General features: G+C 48.1%; 1 protein-coding gene across 1 annotated transcript in view; it reads right to left on the bottom strand.

Moving 5' to 3' along the window:
* MYO3A (myosin IIIA) overlaps positions 1-21,620 on the bottom strand; it is a 308,489-nt gene that overhangs the window by 161,564 nt on the left and 125,305 nt on the right. Inside the window, exons 12-13 of the mRNA XM_073677531.1 lie at positions 12,962-13,066; positions 9,742-9,825 (exon numbers count right to left, since the gene is read on the bottom strand). Coding sequence (XP_073533632.1) covers positions 9,742-9,825; positions 12,962-13,066 — 189 coding nt within the window. The remainder of the gene's footprint in view (positions 1-9,741; positions 9,826-12,961; positions 13,067-21,620) is intronic.

Genomic DNA, 21,620 nt, shown 5'->3' with positions numbered 1-21,620 from the left:
GTGGTACAGGAAGAAGTCGGTATCATTCAAGAAAAACATGATTTTCATGCAGGACAATGCTCCATCACATGCATCCAACTACTCCACAGCGCAGCTGGCCAGTAAAGGTCAAAAAGAAGAAAAAATAATGACATGGCCCCCTTGTTCACCTGATCTGAACCCCATAGAGAACCTGTGATCCATCATAAAATGTGAGATCTACAGGGAGGGAAAACAGTACACCTCTCGGAACAGTGTCTGGGAGGCTGTCGTGGCTGCTGCACACAATGTTGATCGAAAACAGATCAAGCAACTGACAGAATCTATTGATGGAAGGCTGTTGAGTGTCATCATAAAGAAAGGTGGCTATATTCATCACTAATTTTTTTGTTTTTGTTTTTGCGTGTCAGAAATGTTTATTTCTAAATTTTGTGCACTGAATTTGGTTTACCTGGTGAAAATAAACAAGTGAGATGGGATTATATTTGGTTTTTATTAAGTTGCCTAATAATTCTGCACAGTAATAGTTACGTGCACAAACAGGTATCCTCCTAAGATAGCCAAATCTAAAAAACAACACTCCAACTTCCAAAAATATTAAGCTTGGATATTTGAGTCTTTTGGGTTGATTGAGAACATAGTTGTTGATCAATAATAAAAATAATCCTCTAAAATACAACTTGCCTAATAATTCTGCACACAGTGTATAAATGAGATCATTTTTGGCGATATTACATTATCATTTTGCAATTGTTTATAATTTTGAATATTATTTTGGTAAATAATATTTTCATTCAAGTTAAGTTTTTTTCATTTTTACCTTTTTGTTCTTTCCTCCCCTTCTTTCAAGAGCTATAACATTTGATCACATAATAAATAACATAAGGTTTTTTTTTTGTGGGACGAGTTGAAGTTTTGACACCATTCACTTTACCATATAATATACTGAACAACAGGATAATAAATCCATTCGCGGTGAAGTGGTGAAAAACAGAAACATAAATCCAATATTGTTTTTTGTTTTCACTGTGCTCATTGTACAGTAAAAAATCACCCGGCAAAACGATTCTTCGGGTTAGTATGATTATGGCAATAACAAACTTGTACAGTTTTTCATACTGTAGTGGCTAAAAAAGATCACAACTCTGTAAAAAAAATATATATTTTTGCAACTTTTTCTGGGACCCATAACTTTTCCATTTTTGCTCCACTGAACTACGTGAGGGTTGCTTCTTGCCTGGTGTCACGGGTGTGTCAGATGTAGCAGGCAGTCATTCTGCAGCTGGTTGCAGAAGGTCACTTTCTTTGGCATTACAGACGCCTTCTTAAATCTGGCTTACTTTAGGACGTAGCGGCTACCTCTCTCCTGCTCTGATGGACACCCTAGACTGAGTGTTTAAATACTTTCAGTTTGCTGGAGGGAGGGGCCAGTAATATTCACATGTTCCTTGTGAAGGCTTGGAGCTATTGCAGGCTGCTTACTTCCTCTCTGGTGCTTGGAAGACGTTTGGTGTAATCTCTCTGAAGTCGGCTCAAACTAAGTTTCTCCCTCCCCCTGTGTTTGTCTTCCTTTTTGTCTTTAGTTTATAGTGGGGACTGACCAGCTCATCCCCCCTTCCCTTTCCAGGGCCTAGCTCTAGGGATTTACAGGGCTTAGGTTTCCTGTTTAACAAGTTCCCCCCATGTAGTTTTAGGCTGATCTCTCACCTTCCTCATGATCAAGGATACCCCACGAGGTGAGATTTTGCATGGTGCCCCAGATCGATGTCGATTGACAGTCATTTTGTATTTCTTCCATTTTCTTACTATTGCACCAACAGTTGTCTCCTTCTCACCCAGCGTCTTACTTATGGTTTTGCAGCCCATTCCAGCTTTGTGCAGGTCTATTATCTTGTCCCTGACATCCTTAGAAAGCTATTTGGTCTTGCCCATGTTGTAGAGGTTAGAGTTTGACTGATTAATTGAGTCTGTGGACAGGAGTCTTTTATACAGGTGACTATGTAAGACAGCTGTTTTTAATGCAGGTAACGAGTTGATTAGAAGCGTCTAACTGGTCTGTAGAAGCCTGAATTCATAATGGTTTGTAGGGGATCAAATACTTATTTCTCACTGCAAAATGCAAATAAATTTATCTAATTTACACAATGTGATTTTTTTGGGATATTCTATCTCTCAATGTTAAAACTAACCTACCCTTAAAATTATAGACTGTTCATGTCTTTGTCAGTGGGCAAACTTACAAAAACAGCAATGGATCAAATAATTACTTCCTTCACTGTATATAAATATACAGATTTCTTTAGATCTATATATATATGTCTTTATCTATATCTATCTATCTCTGTATATATATACATATTGTAAGATGGCCGCCGGATATGTCCTTGAGGGAGATATGTATCGCTGAGGTTGGTAGCTTCAGTGATGTAAAACCGGGAAAGCATTTTTTTTTGCTGCATTTTTTTGTGCAAAATTAAAGCTGCTTTTTACAGTACCAGCAAAGCTATAAGATTTCAGAAATCTCATGCTCACGCTTACTTTTTTTTTCCCGACTGAATTTCAGAACTGCAGCGTTTTTTAATTCTGCAGCGTGTCAATTCTTTCAGCTTTTTATCGCCCATAGAAAGCAATGATAAATTGAAAAAAACGCTGCAAAAAACTCAACAATCCTTTTTGCTGCATTTTTGTTATGTTTTGAAACTAACTTTCAACTGTAAACAAAGCACATGTTTTTACTAACAAGAGAGCAGATTTGGCTGCAGAAAAAAACGCTGTGTGTGAACATGGCCGAACATAGTTGGCACCTGCCTGATATGTAGCAGTTCCTCAGTCCGTTCCATACACCTGCACCCTGATGATGATGTACATGTACATCAGGGTGATTGAATGGATTAATGTACCAGCAGCACATACTAAATTTGATAAAATTTGTATTCTTCTGCAAAGAACTTCTCTCATTTCATAATAAGTGCACTGATTTCCCTTTATGATAATTGTCTTACTGCAATTATACTATTTAGATTTTACACTAATGATATCAACTTCAGCACATGACCAATCATATTCTGTTCTGTGATGAAAACCGGTTTTGCAGAGTTCCAGCTTTTCACAATGAGCTTCGCTTTCCGTAAATCCGAACAAATATCATCCCTCTCCCTTACAGAGCTTAGCTAGACAAATAGAATTTATTTTCTAAAAGTTAAATAAGGCTGTTTTGCAATGGAAATTCCCATAGAGCCACTAGGTAAATTTCAGGCATGAAGAAAAGCTTTGTTTATGTTGATTTTCCGCAATTGATTTTGCTAAGTTCCCCCAGAGGAATAAGTGTTTAAAGAATGATTTACAATATCGAGATTACCGTAATTACATTTTACAATAAATTCTATAAATTATACCATTTCTTTAAGACATGATGTTTAAAAAAAAAAAGCACTCCAAACTCCAAATTGAAAAAAAGCTAAAATGACCAGAGATATATAGTAAAAGTAAGTGAGTCTTTTGAAATTCGAATTCACCAATTTTGTCAAATTTTCCCCAAAATTTGATACACAGCGAATGTCAATATGGCCAAGCCTCTAATCACCCGGAAAGAACATATATAATACTCTGAGGTCTCCTAGTACTATATTACACCCCTTTTGAGCTCTTTAACGCCAGCACAAAATTAGGAAAGAGGGGGTTTTAATCTGCCCTCCTTTTTTTTGCTGTGCATCAAGAATGAAAAAAATATGGTGTTATTAAGGTGCTGTTACTGCAGTCTATGACATATCAATCAATTAACAGTCACACAGACTCTGCAGATCCAGCACCTCCCTATTATTGGAATCTGTTTATTAGTCACAGACTGACACTAACACTCTGCGAATCCCCGCAGCACACAGTGCCTGCGCTGGGGGGATTCAATACTTATCACTTTTGACTGAACTACCCCTTTAATGTTTTTCAGCACAGCAGTATGACACCACAATCAGATTTAGGTATCTATATCCCATATCTGTAATGGTAAGGTCTGGCATCTTATCCCTAGGCTGTAAAATCCAAAAATAGCCATTGATTTCCCTAACCTCATCTTGTCTAGTCCCTGTGATTGTTCATCCTGATTAGCTGCACTAGACCATGTAATGTAATAGCTGCAAAGCATTGTGGGTAAGCCTGTGCATCAACAACTGATGTCATAAGCCTGCTCTCTGGTTGATGCAATCTTCAGCAGTGTGTGATATCGCACAAACATATTTCATTTTTTTATGAATCAAATAGCAAATTGTACGAATTCGCCAGGACCTGCCAATGTCAGAATGTCAGTTTGCAACATATTGATCCTCTCATCTCTAATATATACAAAAGATATATTAAATATCTTTAAAGGGAGTCTTTCAGCACAAAATGACTATTCAAACCAAGCACAGGTGCTCGATGCAACCTTGGCATGGCCAAACATGTGCACCTTCCCACCTGCTTATTTTTACATCTATAGTTGGCTCCTGTAAAGCCACAGCTAAAAATCAAGGTAGAGACATACAGATGTAGCACCCTGAGGATTCGGCTGCTACAGGGGTATTGCACCTCAAGCCAGAGGTGTGATATTCCACTCCCGAGTAAGGAAGGAGTGTGGAACTGAGCTCGGTAGGCTGCATGCACTACACACATCCCATTTCCGAGGAGCAGACCGACGGTACTCCCACTTAGAAATGTGCAGGTACGACCGAGTCTGTTCCTGGCTGGAGTGGGAGGGGGGTGGTACATCCCAAGTAGTGTAGGGGCAGATAGGGGGAGCAGCCTGGGTAAAGATAGGAGCTCATTGGGTGCTGGTCACCTGAGCTCACACATAGAGGGTGTATATAAGGTGGGCACCAACTAAGAACAGGGTCAGTTGCAGAGAGAAAGTCAGCGAGCAGAGGAGAAGAGAGACCCAGAGTGAGAGAGGAGAAAGAGAGACCCAGAGGGGGAAACAGAAGAGAGGACTCTAAGAACCCAAATTAAATCCCCGGGTGAAGAGTCGGCATCAGGGTACCGGAACCCAAGCTGGTGGGGGCAAAAACACACCCCAGCCAGAGACCGGAGGCCGTGGGCAGCGTCTGCCACGGCCACCCACCACATCCACCACGAAGGCATACCACGTGGAGGGTCAGGGAACCCAAGGCCAAGGGTCTCCCAACAGAAGGCCCGAGGGAGCTGGACCTGGGTGGATCAATAGTGGGGACGGCCAGAGAAAGGACAGAAGGAGAGCTCAGGGTCACGCTCCGGACTTATTTGGGGGTTGGCTGGATCCAGAACCTGGTGGACGCAGCACGGCTCGGGAGGTCACTCGAAGCTGGAGTGACCGGAACATCAGCAGTGAGTAAACATCCTAAACTGCATAACCCGACTCTGTCTCTGATTGCCGTCTACACTGCATCACCACAACCCCCATCCTCTGCACCTGATCCCCCTGAGGCTATACCCCACCCGTTGGGGGTTATATCACCAAAGCTGCACCTACACCATCAGCCTCAGCGGACCCTGCTGCAGCGGCGGCCGTAGTGACCGCAATACAACGGGTGGCGTAGTCGACATTAAGAACTTATTAACATCTGTAGGACTGCCACATACAACTGAGTTTGACACCCTGGGCACGGACCGGGTCACAGCCACTCGGAAGACTACAACTCCCATCTGATCCGGCTCCGGATATTCCCCCTAAAGAATATGGCCCAGGGGGCGCGTCAACTTTGGCGTAGTCGGCAGGATTACGTGCCCGCAACAACCGGGTACTGCGTGCCTGAAGAAAAGTGCGAGTTTACCTCAAAAAGAAGTCTCCTGCCGGTTCCGGAGGGTCCCCGCCATCGGACCCCATCACCAGTCGATTCCTGCCGGTTGTCCGCCATTAACAGCTTTTTCCCGCCATCTGCAGAGTTTCCCGCCACTGGGAAGCGATTCCCGCCATTTCCAAAGGTTTCCCGCCTTGGAAAAGCGGACGCCATTATGGGCGTGCCAGAGGGTGGTGAGAGGCCGCCTCCCATCGTGGGCCAGGACCGAAAATGGCGCCAAAAGTGGAAACCGCCCCCACCAACAGAGACTGTGATGCTAGAGGTGTCTGTCAGCGTGAAAGAACTGCCCCTGGAGCTGACAATCACCAAGTGGCCCCAGGACCGCCCTCGAGGGGGGAGGAGACGAAAGGAGAGAACAAAGATGGGTGCCGCTTGGAGCAGTCTAGAGCGAGCGCACCAGGAGGCAAGAAGCCTGGAGAAGAGTATCGGAGGAGCTTACCCGGAGATGGCGAGAAAGCAGAGCAGCACCGGCCCGTTGGCCAGGAGCCTGCTAGAGACAGAGGAGGGAGAGCAGAGCAGCACCGGCCCGCTGGCCAGGAGCCTGCTGGAGACGACTGTAGGAGAGCAGAGCAGCACCGACCCGTTGGTCAGGAGCCTGCTGGAAACAACGACCCCACTAGGCCTAGTGGAGGTCCTAGCACAGCTCCCCCGAGACCGGGAGTGTGCACAGACCGCTCTGGAGGGCCTCGCAAGGAGGATGGCCCGGGTGCAGCGAGAGACGTTGGCGGAGTGGAGCCGTGAGATGGCCCAGCAGACCGAGACCTGTCAGAGGAGCACGCCACCCGAGACGAGGAGACAGACCGCCTCTGAGGATGGCGCGGGAGGATTGAAGGCCGGAGACGGCGCCGAGAAGGGAGCCGAACGAGTGGAGGCAGGTAAAGGGGACGTCTATACCCCAGACCGGGAAACCGCGTACCTGCCCCAGCTCCCCGTCGCAGAGCCCGAAGTCTATCCTGCCGTGCCCGTCGCTGCAACGTCACCGCCGCAGACTAGGCCTCAAACGGGAGCCGCGACCCCTGTGACGTCACACGCCTCGACCCCGAACGTGGCCAAGCAGGAAGTACCACCGGCCTGGTCGCAGGGCCTAGTACCCCCGGGCGCCGCAATACCAACAGCGCCCCCAACCTCCGCGGAGCCCCCGGCCTGGTCGCAGGGCCAAGTAGCCCAGGGCGCCGCCGTCTTTACGGTGCCCTTTACCTTCCGGATGCCCCAGGCCTGGCCGCAAGGCCCGGGCAACCCGGGCGCTAACACCACCGCGCCCATAAGACCAAGAGTGCCGCATCTGGGAGAGGACCTGTACGCCCAGCATACGTGCCCGGATGGGCAGCCATTTATATGGCCACCGGAGTTCCACCATCCCCGACTCCGGAGAGAGAGACCCCTGGATGAACCCCTGATCCCGGCTCCAAAGCCCGTAAAGAGGATCTCGCCCCCGCTAGCGGAAGCACAGTTTGAGTGGGACCCCACCGGAGAAGATCTTATGGGGTTCACTCAAGAGACTCGGGCAGCTGCAGCGGAGCGTGCTGAGTGCTGCCGCCAACAGCTCGAGGACTTCGAGAGGGAGCGGAGAGAGAGGCGGGTCCGGGAACAGCTAGCTCAAGTAAAGAGCGCGGAGCAGAAGAGCCGGACCAGGAGGGACCCCCGTGCAGCGCACAGTCCCCGCACCACCGGGACTGTAATCAAGTTCAACATGCAGCACGGGTGGGGCTTCATCCGAGACCACAACACCCCCGGCGACGTCTTTGTCACGCGCAGAGACGTGGAGTCCCATCTACCGGAGGGACACAGAGGTCATGACCTTTACATCGGGGACGAGGTCACCTTCACCCGGCACAAGTGTGCCAAAGGTCCCTACGCCCTCCATGTGCATCGCCTGACGGAGGAAGAGCTGCGGTGTGAGGAGGAAGAACAAGAGGACCCGGACGGGTCTGAAACTAGAGCCAAAGGTAACCAAAAAGCAAGAGCAGGAGGACGCCGTCGCTAAGGACAGCGAAGCAGAAGCTGTATATAGTTGCCCGTCGGGGCACAGTAAACTGAAACCGTGAACTGAAACAGTAAACTGAAACTGAAACTGTTGTTGCTAATATAGTCCCCGTTGGGACCAGCATGTGTGAACTGTTTACCCGTATTTCCCTTAATCCCACTGACCGAGGACTGAGAGCGGTCATTCCTCCCCAATACCTGGCCGAGGACTGAGAGCGGCCATATTCCCTGTATATAGTTGCGCGTCCTAAAGCGCCCCCTACTGGTTTTACTGTAAAACCACCTTAAGAAAAGACTGTCGCACTTTTCCTGGGCACACGTTGCACAGTGTCCGGAGGAGGAGCTAGAAGACGAGAAAGTTTTATAGGAAGAGTTTTATTGATATATATATATATAATGTTTTATATGTTTATGCAAAAATTTGTATGTTTTGGTGTTATTTATGTCTTACAGCCCGAGGACGTGCTGTGATTTACCAGGGGGGAATGTAGCACCCTGAGGATTCGGCTGCTACAGGGGTATTGCACCTCAAGCCAGAGGTGTGATATTCCACTCCCGAGTAAGGAAGGAGTGTGGAACTGAGCTCGGTAGGCTGCATGCACTACACACATCCCATTTCCGAGGAGCAGACCGACGGTACTCCCACTTAGAAATGTGCAGGTACGACCGAGTCTGTTCCTGGCTGGAGTGGGAGGGGGGTGGTACATCCCAAGTAGTGTAGGGGCAGATAGGGGGAGCAGCCTGGGTAAAGATAGGAGCTCATTGGGTGCTGGTCACCTGAGCTCACACATAGAGGGTGTATATAAGGTGGGCACCAACTAAGAACAGGGTCAGTTGCAGAGAGAAAGTCAGCGAGCAGAGGAGAAGAGAGACCCAGAGTGAGAGAGGAGAAAGAGAGACCCAGAGGGGGAAACAGAAGAGAGGACTCTAAGAACCCAAATTAAATCCCCGGGTGAAGAGTCGGCATCAGGGTACCGGAACCCAAGCTGGTGGGGGCAAAAACACACCCCAGCCAGAGACCGGAGGCCGTGGGCAGCGTCTGCCACGGCCACCCACCACATCCACCACGAAGGCATACCACGTGGAGGGTCAGGGAACCCAAGGCCAAGGGTCTCCCAACAGAAGGCCCGAGGGAGCTGGACCTGGGTGGATCAATAGTGGGGACGGCCAGAGAAAGGACAGAAGGAGAGCTCAGGGTCACGCTCCGGACTTATTTGGGGGTTGGCTGGATCCAGAACCTGGTGGACGCAGCACGGCTCGGGAGGTCACTCGAAGCTGGAGTGACCGGAACATCAGCAGTGAGTAAACATCCTAAACTGCATAACCCGACTCTGTCTCTGATTGCCGTCTACACTGCATCACCACAACCCCCATCCTCTGCACCTGATCCCCCTGAGGCTATACCCCACCCGTTGGGGGTTATATCACCAAAGCTGCACCTACACCATCAGCCTCAGCGGACCCTGCTGCAGCGGCGGCCGTAGTGACCGCAATACAACGGGTGGCGTAGTCGACATTAAGAACTTATTAACATCTGTAGGACTGCCACATACAACTGAGTTTGACACCCTGGGCACGGACCGGGTCACAGCCACTCGGAAGACTACAACTCCCATCTGATCCGGCTCCGGATATTCCCCCTAAAGAATATGGCCCAGGGGGCGCGTCACAGAGATAAAGGCAAAAGATGTAGATGAGAAGAGAGAAGGTGTACTGAACAGTTTGGCCACTCCAAGGGTGCACTGAGTGGCAGTTCTTGCTTTGAACAGTCATTTTGTGCAGACAGACTCACTTTAAGAAATCTTGCAAATTGCATTCACATTCCTATTATGTCTTCTTTTCTTAAGTTTTTATTGAACCCAAAATGTAACCACTATTGAATTAAAAATATATCCCTGTGTAGATAAAACATGAATTACTGTTTTTTTCAGTAATTAATTCCTATATGTGAAGATATAAAATATGATTTCACCTTTCCAAGGACTGTGAGTTGCTGGACTAGAAGGTGAGCCCCTTCTGTCTTTCCGGCACCGCTCTCACCAGAAATCACAATGCACTAAAATTAAAAAGATAAAGAAACTTTTACTAAATAAAAAGAAAAATAATGTCCATCACAAATAATCAATGTTTCTTTTTCCAGAAAACATTAAAATAACTGAAACATGGACAACCTTTGACATTAGCCTGGGCCAGGTTGGTGGATGCCCATGGGTAAAAGATTTGATACTGCTTCCTGCCCAAAGTCAGCTAAAATGTATTGTGGCACAGAGACCCAGCAGCTCTCTGCACTGCAATACAGGCCACCAACCAATCGGAGGCCGGCAGCTGACATTGACGTGACCATCAGAGGCGACACATGGCAGTGACGTCATGTGGCTAGCACCGCAAAGTCAGCTGCTGGCCTCTGCTTTGGCTATAGAAGAGGATGCCATGCCTAATGGGAATGGAGGAAGATAAGAAGAATTGTTTAATTTTTTTAAATGTGTTGGAAAAGAATGGCAGAATGGGGGACATTATAACAGGAAGCGGCCCAGAATGGGGGACATTATAACAGAAAGTGGCCCGGAATGGGGGACATTATAACAGGAAGCGGCCCAGAATGGGGGACATTATACCAGGAAAGGGCAGAGGAAGGAGGACATTATACCAGGAAGCGACCTAGGATGGAAAACATTATTAATGGAAGGGGCCCAGGATGATGGACATTATTACAGGAAGGGGCCCAGGATGTAGGACATTTTTACTGGATGGAGCCCAGGATGGAGGACATTTTTACAGGATGAGGCCAGGATGGGGGACATCATTACAGGATGCAGCCCATGATGAGGGATATTATTACAGGAAGGGGCCAGGATGGTGGACACTATTAAATGGGGGGGCGAACATATATGTATTTGTAGGATCTAGAATGCTACAAGGGCCAAGGTGAAGGTGCCAGGTTCAAATTTTGCATTGGGCCCATAGAACTCTATTTACGCTACTCAGTGGGGCATTTGATATTTTTACAAGCCCAATTCTTTGCTCTGAGGTATCTGTCAGTAAGTATTACTATAACAGTAAATGGAAACTTTCATCCACTAGACTTCTTGTAGTTAGCAATGCGAATGGGAAAATGGAGCTCTGCGAAGTTATCTTAGAACTGAAACTAAGTTGAAGCCTCAACTTGGTGAAGGCCCGTGAGCAAGTGTTTTATTGGGCAGCATGGTGGCTCAGTGGTTAGCACTGTTGCTTTGCAGCCCTGAGGTCTGTGGTTCAACTTCCACCAACGACAATGTGGCGCCCCTAAGGGTTCAGTCGCCACAGAGGTACTGCACCTCACCCAGAGGTGTGGCATCTCCTTCTCTCAGGTAAGGATGGAGTACTGCCTGGGACCCCAACACCTGCACTCAACACTACACTACTCTAGGCCGGCTGGAAGGGCATTATGCACTTCTTCTGTTGCCCTGTCCCTGGCTGGAGTGGGGGGAACCAAAGTGAGGGGGAACCAGTAGTGGGTGTGGGTGGAGGACGTAGAACAGGGGAGCACTTAGAGAATAGATATATAAAGGGGAGCCATCTTAGAGTAGGGGTGGAGTTCAGTTAGTTATGCAGTGAGAGAGGAGGGGAGCCCAGTCTCTTCAGGAGCTCTGCTCCAGAGAGGGGCCTAGTAAGAGAGGCCCAGGAGTGAGAGGGGAGTCAGGGAGGAAGGCTCCGGTAACAGAAGGGATCCCAGGGGGTACAGTGAGTGCAGGACGGCACCCGTACACCCGAATCTGCCAGGTGTCAGAGGGATCAGGCTGCAGGAAGGGAACCGGTCGCTGGACCAGCCGTGTTACTCCAGGTCTCAGCTGGAAAACCAGAGGCTTCCTGCACTTCCATGGTGCAGTTGCCACAACCTCACCCAAGTTGCCGTGAAGGGCACCAAGTAGGACCGGGAACTCCAGGTTGCCCAGAGGGATCTCAGAGTACCCTATCGGGACTTTGTGTGGGGGAGCGCAGGGCAGGAGGGAGAAGACCCAGCGCGGGAAGTCGGTCAAGGAAGGAACATAAAGAAAGGGGGTCCCGTTAAGTGCTTCTGATATAATTGAGGGAGTGCTGAACCCCTGCCTGGCAAACGCAGTGCGACACGGGAGTCTGACACCTGGACAGTGTACCCGAGGAACCTAAAGAACTGTGAGTAAACTCGGATGACTGCACTCCACCGTCTCTGTCAGTTATTTCTACCACGCCACCGCTCCTGCACTACAATGCCCAGCATCACCATCTGCAACTACACTGCCCCGGGGGCCCGCTCTGCCTGTGGGGAGCAGAAACATGACAGCTGCCATCCCATCACCCCCGGAGGTCTGCAGCAGCCCCGGTACTCATTACCAGGAACCACAGGTGGCGTCACGAGACAAAACTGTTAACAAACCCCCTTTTAAATAGTGACTCAGGGTACTGGCCCGGAATCCGACAACCGTGACATCCCACAGAAGGTCAAGGCCCGGGTACTGAGTTTCCCCCATATCCCCCTGGGCGAGTCAACAACATCTGCAAAGAGTTTATATATTCTCTCAAACTCCAAAGACCTACTGATAGGGAATTTAGATTGTGATCCCCAATGGGGACAGTGATGATACTGTCTCTAAAGCTAAAATTAATGGCGCTATGTAAGTAAGTCAAATGAAAGATATTTACTTTATTTATACACCTGTCAGAGTATTTTGATTAATTGCTATCTTAATGTATTTGTACAATTAATTTGCCTGTCAACTGGACTTTTCCAATAAAAAAGGAAATTTGTAATTATTCCACAAGAAATTTTTTTTTTATCTAAGAACTAATATAGGACTCCCTTCTTAAATGTAACTGCAATGTTAGCGAACAAGGGGATGGGGAATTTGGAGAAAGGCCATGACAGAGTCTTAGAGAGGGAAACAAACACCAGGACCTCATGTGTCCAGAAAGGCAAAACCGAACACCAAAATGGGTGCCCATATGGGTCTTTGCTGCAAAGCTACCTCTTCCATAAATTCCATTAAAGGCCCCAAAATTGTTTGTTATGCTGAGGTATATGGAGGGCCTAAGCTACCTGTGTTGGAAATTGCAATTTGTACATTCTCAGTGCAGACGACACTGGGTGATTAGACTTAGGACCGGCATGCAATAACTTATGATGAAATTACATGGACACAGAGTGGGTGGCAATATTAAACAATAAAAGGAATTACCTGATCAGAACTATATGTAACCATAGACTGATAAGCTATATCAGCCACAGCAAAGATATGTGGGGGGTTTGATGTCCTTTTGGTACCTGTGTATGTTTCTGAATGCTGTAAAAACAGAATAGACATTGGTATAATGCAAAGCAATAGCAAATGTACAGCGAAATGGTCAGTTCTAGAATAGTTACAGAAGAATGACCTCCATTATAGTCATTCCCGGTTGGTGATCAGCCTCTGTCTATAACTGGATGGATGAGCATTTCTTGGCATTACCAGTGAATTAAGAAAAGACCGATAACTAGGGATCAATGAGGACCAGGTAGGAGTCCGAATGGGGAATTGGGAGGGTGACTATCTTTTTTATTTTTTTAAACTTTTGAAAAAAATCTCTTTAGGTTTATTCACCTTTAAGAATAATTTGCAGTAAAAGACCTGCCATTATTGCACGTATAAAATTATCTTTCTCACATATGATAAAAAAATACTACTAAAAGCATTGACAAGGATCCGATAAGAGTGAGTAGTGGATCAAGAGGTGATGCAAGAAATGATGCAGGTGGAGAAACCTTATGGGGCAATTTATCTCACTTTTGAGTTTTTAAGAGTCTGTTAGCACAAAATGACTGTTCAAACCAAGCACAGGTGCTCAGTGCACCCTTGGCCAAATAGTTCAGTGCACCTTTCCATTTATATCCGCCCACCTCTTTCTTGATTGAAAGATGGAGCTAGATGGACAACGAGTAGGTGGGAAGGTGCACTGAACTTCTCAACACTCCAAGCGAGCAACTAGCGCCTATGCTTGGTTTAAACAGTCACTCTGTGCTGATAGACTCCTTATGAGACTAAATACACTTTTGCAACTAATTTTTTTAATTACAACTCATCTGAAATGGAAAGTGAAGCATCTTCATAAATATTCATACAGTTTCCTACCAGTTTGTGTCATCTAATTATCTTTTTGCAAAACTTAAATCTGGAAGGTTAGCAAGAAGCATGGGAAAGACAGAATGGAGCATAACTACAGGAGCAATAAATTATCATAGAGTGTACACACCCCTTTAAGGAAGAAAATTCATATTACTGAATTAACCGAAGGGTAAATAGACCCTATTTAAGTGATTTATTAAAATAATAATTTTATTCAATTTATTTAAAAAAGTGGTAATAAATTAAAAATACAGAGGTGAACTTATGTTATTGCTATATTAAACAGGACTTCTACATTTTAGAGCCCTACCCACTTTGGTGATCAATCTACAGTGGGTACGGAAAGTATTCAGACCCCTTTAAATTTTTCACTCTTTGTTTCATTGCTGCCATTTGGTAAAATCTAAAAAGCTCATTTTTTTTCTCATTAAAGTACACTCTGCACCCCATCTTGTCTGAGAAAAACAGAAATGTAGAAATTTTTGCAAATGTATTAAAAAAGAAAAACTGAAATATCACATGGTCATAAGTATTCAGACCCTTTGCTCAGTATTGAGTAGAAGCACCCTTTTGAGCTAGTACAGCCATGAGTCTTCTTGGGAATGATGCAACAAGTTTTTCACACCTGGATTTGGGGATCCTCTGCCATTCATCCTTGCAGATCCTCTCCAGTTCCGTCAGGTTGGATGGTGAACGTTGGTGGACAGACATTTTTAGGTCTCTCCAGAGATGCTCAATTGGGTTTAGGTCAGGGCTCTGGCTCGGCCAGTCAAGAATTGTCACAGAGTTGTTCTGAAGCCACTCCTTTGTTATTTTAGCTGTGTGCTTAGGGTCATTGTCTTGTTGGAAGGCGAACCTTCATCCAAGTCTGAGGTCCACAGCACTCTGGAAGAGGTTTTCATTCAAGATATCTCTGTACTTGGCATCATTCATGTTTCCTTCAGTCGTCCTGTCCCTGCAGCTGAAAAACACCCCCATAGCATGATGCTGCTACCACCATGTTTCACTATTGGGATTGTATTGGGCAGGTGATGAGCAGTGCCTGGTTTTCTCCACACATACCACTTAGAATTATCACCAAAAAGTTCTATCTTCGTCTCATCAGACCACAGAATCTTATTTGTCATAGTCTGGGAGCCCTTCATGTGTTTTTGAGCAAACTCTACGCTTGCTTTCATATGTCTTGCACTGAGGAGAGGCTTCCGTCGGGCCACTCTGCCATAAAGGTGGAGGGCTGCAGAGATAGATGACTTTGTGGAACTTTCTCCCATCTCCCTACTGCATCTCTGGTGCTCAGCCACAGTGATCTTGGGGTTCTTCTTTACCTCTCTCACCAAGGCTCTTCTCCCATGATTGCTCAATTTGGCTGGACGGCCAGGTCTAGGAAGACTTCTGGTGGACCCAAACTTCTTCCATTTAAGGATTATGGAGGCCACTGTGCTCTTAGGAACCTTGAGTAATGCAGAATTTTTTTTGTAACCTTGGCCAGATCTGTGCCTTGCCACAATTCTGTCTCTGAGCTCCTTGGGCAGTTCCTTTGAGCTCATGATTCTCATTTGGTCTGACATGCACTGTGAGCTGTGAGGTCTTATATAGACAGGACTTGATTTGGAAAGACACACACCTATCAGTTTAATTAAACACAGCTGGACTCCAATGAAGGAGTAGAACCATCTCAAAGAGGATCAGAAGGAAATGGACAGCATGTGACTTAAATATGAGTGTCTGAGCAAAGGGTCTGAATACTTATGACCATGTTATATTTCAGTTTTTCTTTTTTAATAAATTTGCAAAAATTTCTACATTTCTGTGTTTTTTTCAGTCAAGATGAGGTGCAGAGTGTACTTTAATGAGGAAAAAAATGAACTTTTTAGAATTTACCAAATGGCTGCAATGAAACAAAGAGTGAAAAATTTAAAGGGATGAAGTGACCGCGGGCAAGGCCGCGCATTGGTATCTATAATCTGGCCCAGCAAGATCCCCACACACAGACTCTATCTTGATAACCGTATCTTTACTCGTATACATTTTTAACAGCAAAGAAAAACAATAAATGACAACAGTAAATATGCACAGTAATAACGTGTACTGATAAGCTGACCCTCACTGTCCCTACTCACACGTTACCAGTCCTTTACTCCAGAAGGATGTGTCCCCCGTCGCAGGCCTGTCTGTCTTTGCAGGAGGGCGTCCCAGCCGGAGAAAAAAACAGGAACAACAAATTACGCTGAAAGGAGGGAATACTTCGGCCTCTCGCCAGAGGACCCGCTTACAGTCTCTCTGATCCGGATAGCAGCTTTGGTGGATCCCTTATGTAGTCCACACTCCAGTAGCAGGGAGTGTAATAGCAGTATCCCTCAGCAGTGAAGAAGCTGGGGAAGGCCCCGAGGATATGGTGTCAGGTAAAAGAAATCCCTTTGAGAGTCTCTCCTGCGCCACGCACGAGGGCCTGCACACCGTCCTGGCTCTTTTCACAGACCACAGCAAACTCTTTTCGCGCTTTTTTCTGCTTCCCACTTTGGTCACGTGACTCTCTAGGGCCGGACACAGGAGGCTCAGTCTTTTTCTCTGTCATCACACCCTGCGCAGGTGCAACCTCTGGCCACAAGGTGGCAACATCATCCTGTGTAATCACTTCTGTAACAGGCTCTATATCAATAATCACAGAACAGCCAGAGCCGGCCAGCTCACTACACGCCCCCCCACTCAAAGGTTGGCAGTCCCTGTCAACGACCGGCTCCAGGGCGGCGATGGCTGTGGATGTGACAGGGGGCGGCTGGGAAGAGGGCCACACATATTGGTCTCTGTAGGACTGTCCTGGAGGTACCCCTGCAGTGGTCCTCGTTGTCCGCCTAACGGGTTGGATCCCCTCTCTCCTATCAGTCACCCCACTCTCTTTCCCAGTCAACATGTCAGTAGAGGAGGTAATTGGTTCAAGTGCGTCAGTCGGACGGACAGGGGTAGGCATGCGTTCAGTCTCTACATCCCCGGGGTCAGTGTCTCCGACAGTATTAGTGATATCCATCTCTCTAGGTATCACAGTAGGGGAGTCAGGCTGGGAACGGCAGGGGCGCAACATATTACGGTGCAAAGTTCGGATGCTGCCGCTGTCTTCGCCCTGCACTCGATAGACGGGGCCACCGGGGTACGGCTGTCCAATTACTCGATAGACTTCGGTCTCCCACTTGGGCCGGAGTTTCCCTTGCGGTTTCTTTATTCGGACTAGGACCAGTTGACCTACATTCAGTGGGTCTTCTTGTACCGGAAGTGGGTCAGCGTGCACTTGATCCTGAATTTGTCGGCCTACTAGCCGGTAGACAGTCTCCATTCTCTGGTGGTGTGTTTGTAGCCAGGAAGGATAGGTACCACAGGTATCTTCTTCGGAGCTAGACAGTTGCAACTCATGGATGTCTTTGCCTGGACGGCCAAAGAGAAGGGTGTATGGGGTGTATCCGGTGACGGAATGGACCTGATTATTATAGACCCACAGCAGTTCCGGGAGGAATCGAGGCCAGTCGGGCTTTTTGTCTTCAGCCAAAGTCCGGATCAGTTGTAAGAGGGTCCGGTTAAAGCATTCACACGCGCCATTCCCTTGTGGATGGTAAGGGGTGGTCCTGGACTTCTTGATTCCATACATCCGTTGGAGTTCTTCAATGACTCGCCCTTCGAAACAAGCCCCCTGATCAGAGTGTAGCCGCTCTGGACACCCGTAGACCCGAATGAATTGCTGACAGATAGCCTGTGCAGCTGATTCAGCAGTCTGATCCTTCGTAGCGACAGCGAATTTCGTGAAGTGGTCCACCATCACCAGACAGTACTGGTAGCCACTATTCGCCGTTCCAATCAACAGATAGTCCACCATCAACAGCTCGTGGGGCCTCGACGTCTTAATAGTCTGGACGGGGGCACGCTGCTCTGCAGACTTGTGGAATTCACAGGTACGGCATGCTTGACAGACATTTTCAACCAACTTACGGAGCCCCGGACAAAAAATGAACTGCTGGGTCCACCGCAGGGTCTTGTCTATGCCGAAGTGGCCGTTCCTCCTGTGAGCTTCGCCCACCATCTCATGGGCCAACTGCACCGGGACGACAATCTGCAAACACTCCTCCAGCATATGGGATAAAAGGGCCCTGCGACACAGGACTCCATCTTTCACAATCAGCCGATCCCACTGGGCAAGCAGAGCCAAGGCTCCAGTCGATAGTCGGGCTCGCACTTCGGAGGGCGGTTTCTCTTGTTTATTCACATACTGTTTCAGTAAGACATGCTCGGGATCTCGATCTTGAAGCTTGGCCCATTCTTGCTGGGACAGGGGAGATCCCACTACGGCTTCAATCCCTCCTACAGCATACTGGCGGTTATCTTCTATTTGCTTTGCGAGCCGGGCAAAGTCAGGCATCTCATCTTCCTCCAACTCTTCATCCCGGTCCCCCACTGGCGGGGATGATGTCACTCTAGACAGGCTGTCAGCATTCTGATTCTCGTTCCCCGCTCTGTATTTAATTTTGTACTGGAATCTAGAGAGCCTGGCCATCCAGCGCTGTTCCATTGCCCCTAGTTTGGCATTCTCTAGGTGGGCAAGAGGATTGTTGTCCGTCATGACCAGCACTTCCGCTCCTGTCAGATAGCCAGCAAATTTCTCCGTCATAGCCCAAGTCAGAGCCAAGAGTTCCAAGCGGAAGGAGCTGTAGTTGACGGGATTCTTTTCGGTGTCACGGAGAGACCTACTGGCATAGGCTATCACGCATTCTTTATTATCTTGAACTTGAGAGAGGACCGCCCCTAGACCTTGAAGGCTGGCGTCGGTGTGCAACTGAAACGGTAATGTGTAGTCTGCATATGCCAGAACAGGGGGTGATGTTAGAGCAGCCTTAAGTGCCTGAAAGGATTTTTCTCGGTCAGGCCCCCAACTGATGCGTCGTCCTCTGGGGCTGTTCGCGGTCCCTCGGAGAACCTCATGCAGTGGTTCAGCAAGCCGAGCAAAGTCCTTGACAAACCGACGGTAGTAGCCTGCTAGCCCCAGAAAAGCCCGGACTTCTTTGACGGTAGTTGGCTGCGGCCACTCTTGAATGGCTGCTATCTTCTCCGGAGAGGGCTGGACGCCTTCGGCCGAGATCCGGTGGCCCAAGTAGTCGATTTCCTGCTGGAACAGACGGCACTTGCTGGGCTTCAACTTCAAGCCGTGTCTCCTCAAGCGCTGGAACACTTGGCCAAGCTTGTGAAGATGATCCTCAAAGGTGGCGGAGTATACCACGATGTCGTCAAGGTATATCAGCGTAAACTCAAAGTTGAAGTCCCCCAGACAGCGTTCCATTAGTCTCTGAAAGGTCCCCGGTGCGTTATTCAATCCGAACGGCATCCGGTCGAACTCATACAGGCCCATGGGAAGGATGAAGGCGGTCTTTTCCCTGTCCTTCTCACTCATTGGAACCTGCCAATATCCACTGGCCAGGTCTAGGGACGAAAAATATTTGGCCTTCTTCAGGGCGGTCAGTGACTCTTCGATCCGAGGAAGTGGATATGAGTCCCGGATAGTGCAAGCGTTCAGCCTACGGTAGTCCACGCAAAACCTTAGGGAACCATCTTTCTTCTTGACTATCACCACGGGTGCAGCCCACGGGCTCTGGCTTTCACGTACCACTCCGGCGCGTAGCATGGATTCTAACAGGCTTTTCACCTCCTGGTATTGCTGAGGTGGTATCTGCCGGTACCTCTCGCGGATAGGGGGGGTATCGCCCGTGGGTATCTCGTGCTGGATACTGGTGGTACACCCAAAGTCTGTGTCATGCTTTGTAAAGGAGTCTTGGTGTTCCCGCAGGAGTTCCTCCACTTGAGACACTTCTTGTTTGGTGTACTGAGACGTGTCTAGCTGCACTTTTTCCCGTAGTTTTCGCCCAATGTCTTCATCGTCTACCTGAGCGTTTATGGCTGAGACGGTTACCGTCCAGTCGCCTTCTGTAGACGGGGTGAATTCTAGGGGCCCAATGGGATTCACTTCCGTGGGTAGAGCATATACCCGGGCAAGTTGAGTGCCGGCTTCAAGGGCTAGGCCTACGTCTGCGGTGTTGTTTAGCCTGACAGGGACTCTCCCGTTCCTCACGACGGCTAGAGTGCGAGCAACTAGTGGGTTTAGCTTACCCCCACTTGGGGTCCTCGGCTCGATCAACACTTCAACCCCCTCAAGTTGTCGGTGGGTGTTAAGGGGTAAGGAAATGACTGTCTCTTTTTCAGCGGGCAAAGTAATCTGGGTATGGCGTGGCACCGTAATGGCGGCTAAGGGTAGTTGTTCCTCTGCCATCTGTTGAAGTCCAACGGTCCGGATTACGCGCTGGAACGCCAGACGAGTAGGCTTATGTTTGGTGACTTTCTGCCAGTATTTGGGTCCTTTTCTTGTCAACAGCATAAGATTCAGGTCTTTCAAAATGTTCATTCCAACTATCACTGGGGTCTCGGAGCCGAAACCTTCCTTGACGATGACAATCCCTCGTTTCCCTAAGTCCTGTCCGCAGGCCTTTGTGTCCATCCAAGCAACTCCGGTCACTGGAATGGGTAGATTATTAGCCGCAATAATCTTAATGGCGGTGTCTGGGTCACGAGCAGTTCTTGGTTTGAGGTAATTTTCGTAAAACTGTTCAGAGATCGTGGTCACTTGTGACCCGGTGTCCATCAGTCCCTGTACGGCAATTCCTTCCAGGACAACTTCAAGTGTCGGGCTATTCGAGGCAAGAGCACTCCGCCATCGGCTCTGTTTTTCCACACCCCTCTCCTTGGCCTCCCCTGCTGCGTGAGTCTCAGCTGCAGGGGTGTCTAGTTTAACGGCGGCCATTGTGGTGAGGCCCGGTGTGGTAGCTCTGCTTGTGGATATGGCTGGGGTTCAATTCGTTGGTCTGATCGAAATTCCCTTCGCTGGGGTGACTGAGGGTTTGTTCGTTGGTGCGACGGAGGTTGTTGCGGAGGGAAGTGTTGAGGACAACGATTTGCCCTATGGCGAGGATCACCGCATGACCAACACTGTCCCACGGGACGACTAGGCTGTCTTCGCTGGTCTCCCTGTCGGTCTAATGTTAACTGTAATATCTGTCTCTGTAAGTCTGCTACCATCTGTTTCAGGTCTTCCGTGTCACTGTTCGGATTTTTAATGTCAGATATGGATCTGCACGCAGCACCTTGAATCCCCACATCCATGACGGGTCCCCTTGAACGTTCTATGGCTTCCTGTTTGACTTCAGCAAAAGTAAGAGTCGGCATCATCCGGATCAAGTCCTGTAACGTGCGGTTAAGATACTGGTCTCTCAGTCCTATTACAAATTGGTCTCTCAGTACCAGGTCACGAGAAGCCATACCAGCTAGTTGCTCCCCTTTTCCACAGGTTTGTTCAAGGAATACCTGAAGGGCGTTCGCATATTGGGGAATATCCTCCCATTCAAGCTGCATCCGTCTAAAGAACATGTGTCGCAGTGTTCCCTGGTATGTGGTCGGCCCATAGGTGTTCTCCAGCACCCGCACCAAATCATCTACTGTACGCTGGCCCCTGACCGTCTCCAGTCTGACTGTCGTCCATGCCTCCCCCTCTAGCGTCAGTACTGCCATTTCTGCCAAGGTCTTAGGGTCAATATTATACATTTCCCCCAGTATCCGGACTTGTTCCGCCCACTCTGGTACAGGGTAGTTTCGTCCGCCAAATTTCCTGACCTGATTCACAATAGACACCGGCGGGGGTTTCTGACTGTAC

This window comes from Phyllobates terribilis, unplaced genomic scaffold (genome assembly GCF_046119375.1).
Source record: "Phyllobates terribilis strain yellow unplaced genomic scaffold, ASM4611937v1 Scaffold_4__5_contigs__length_816908805, whole genome shotgun sequence".
Classification (NCBI taxonomy): Eukaryota; Metazoa; Chordata; class Amphibia; order Anura; family Dendrobatidae; genus Phyllobates; species Phyllobates terribilis.
This window is presented reverse-complemented; position numbering and strand designations above follow the sequence as displayed.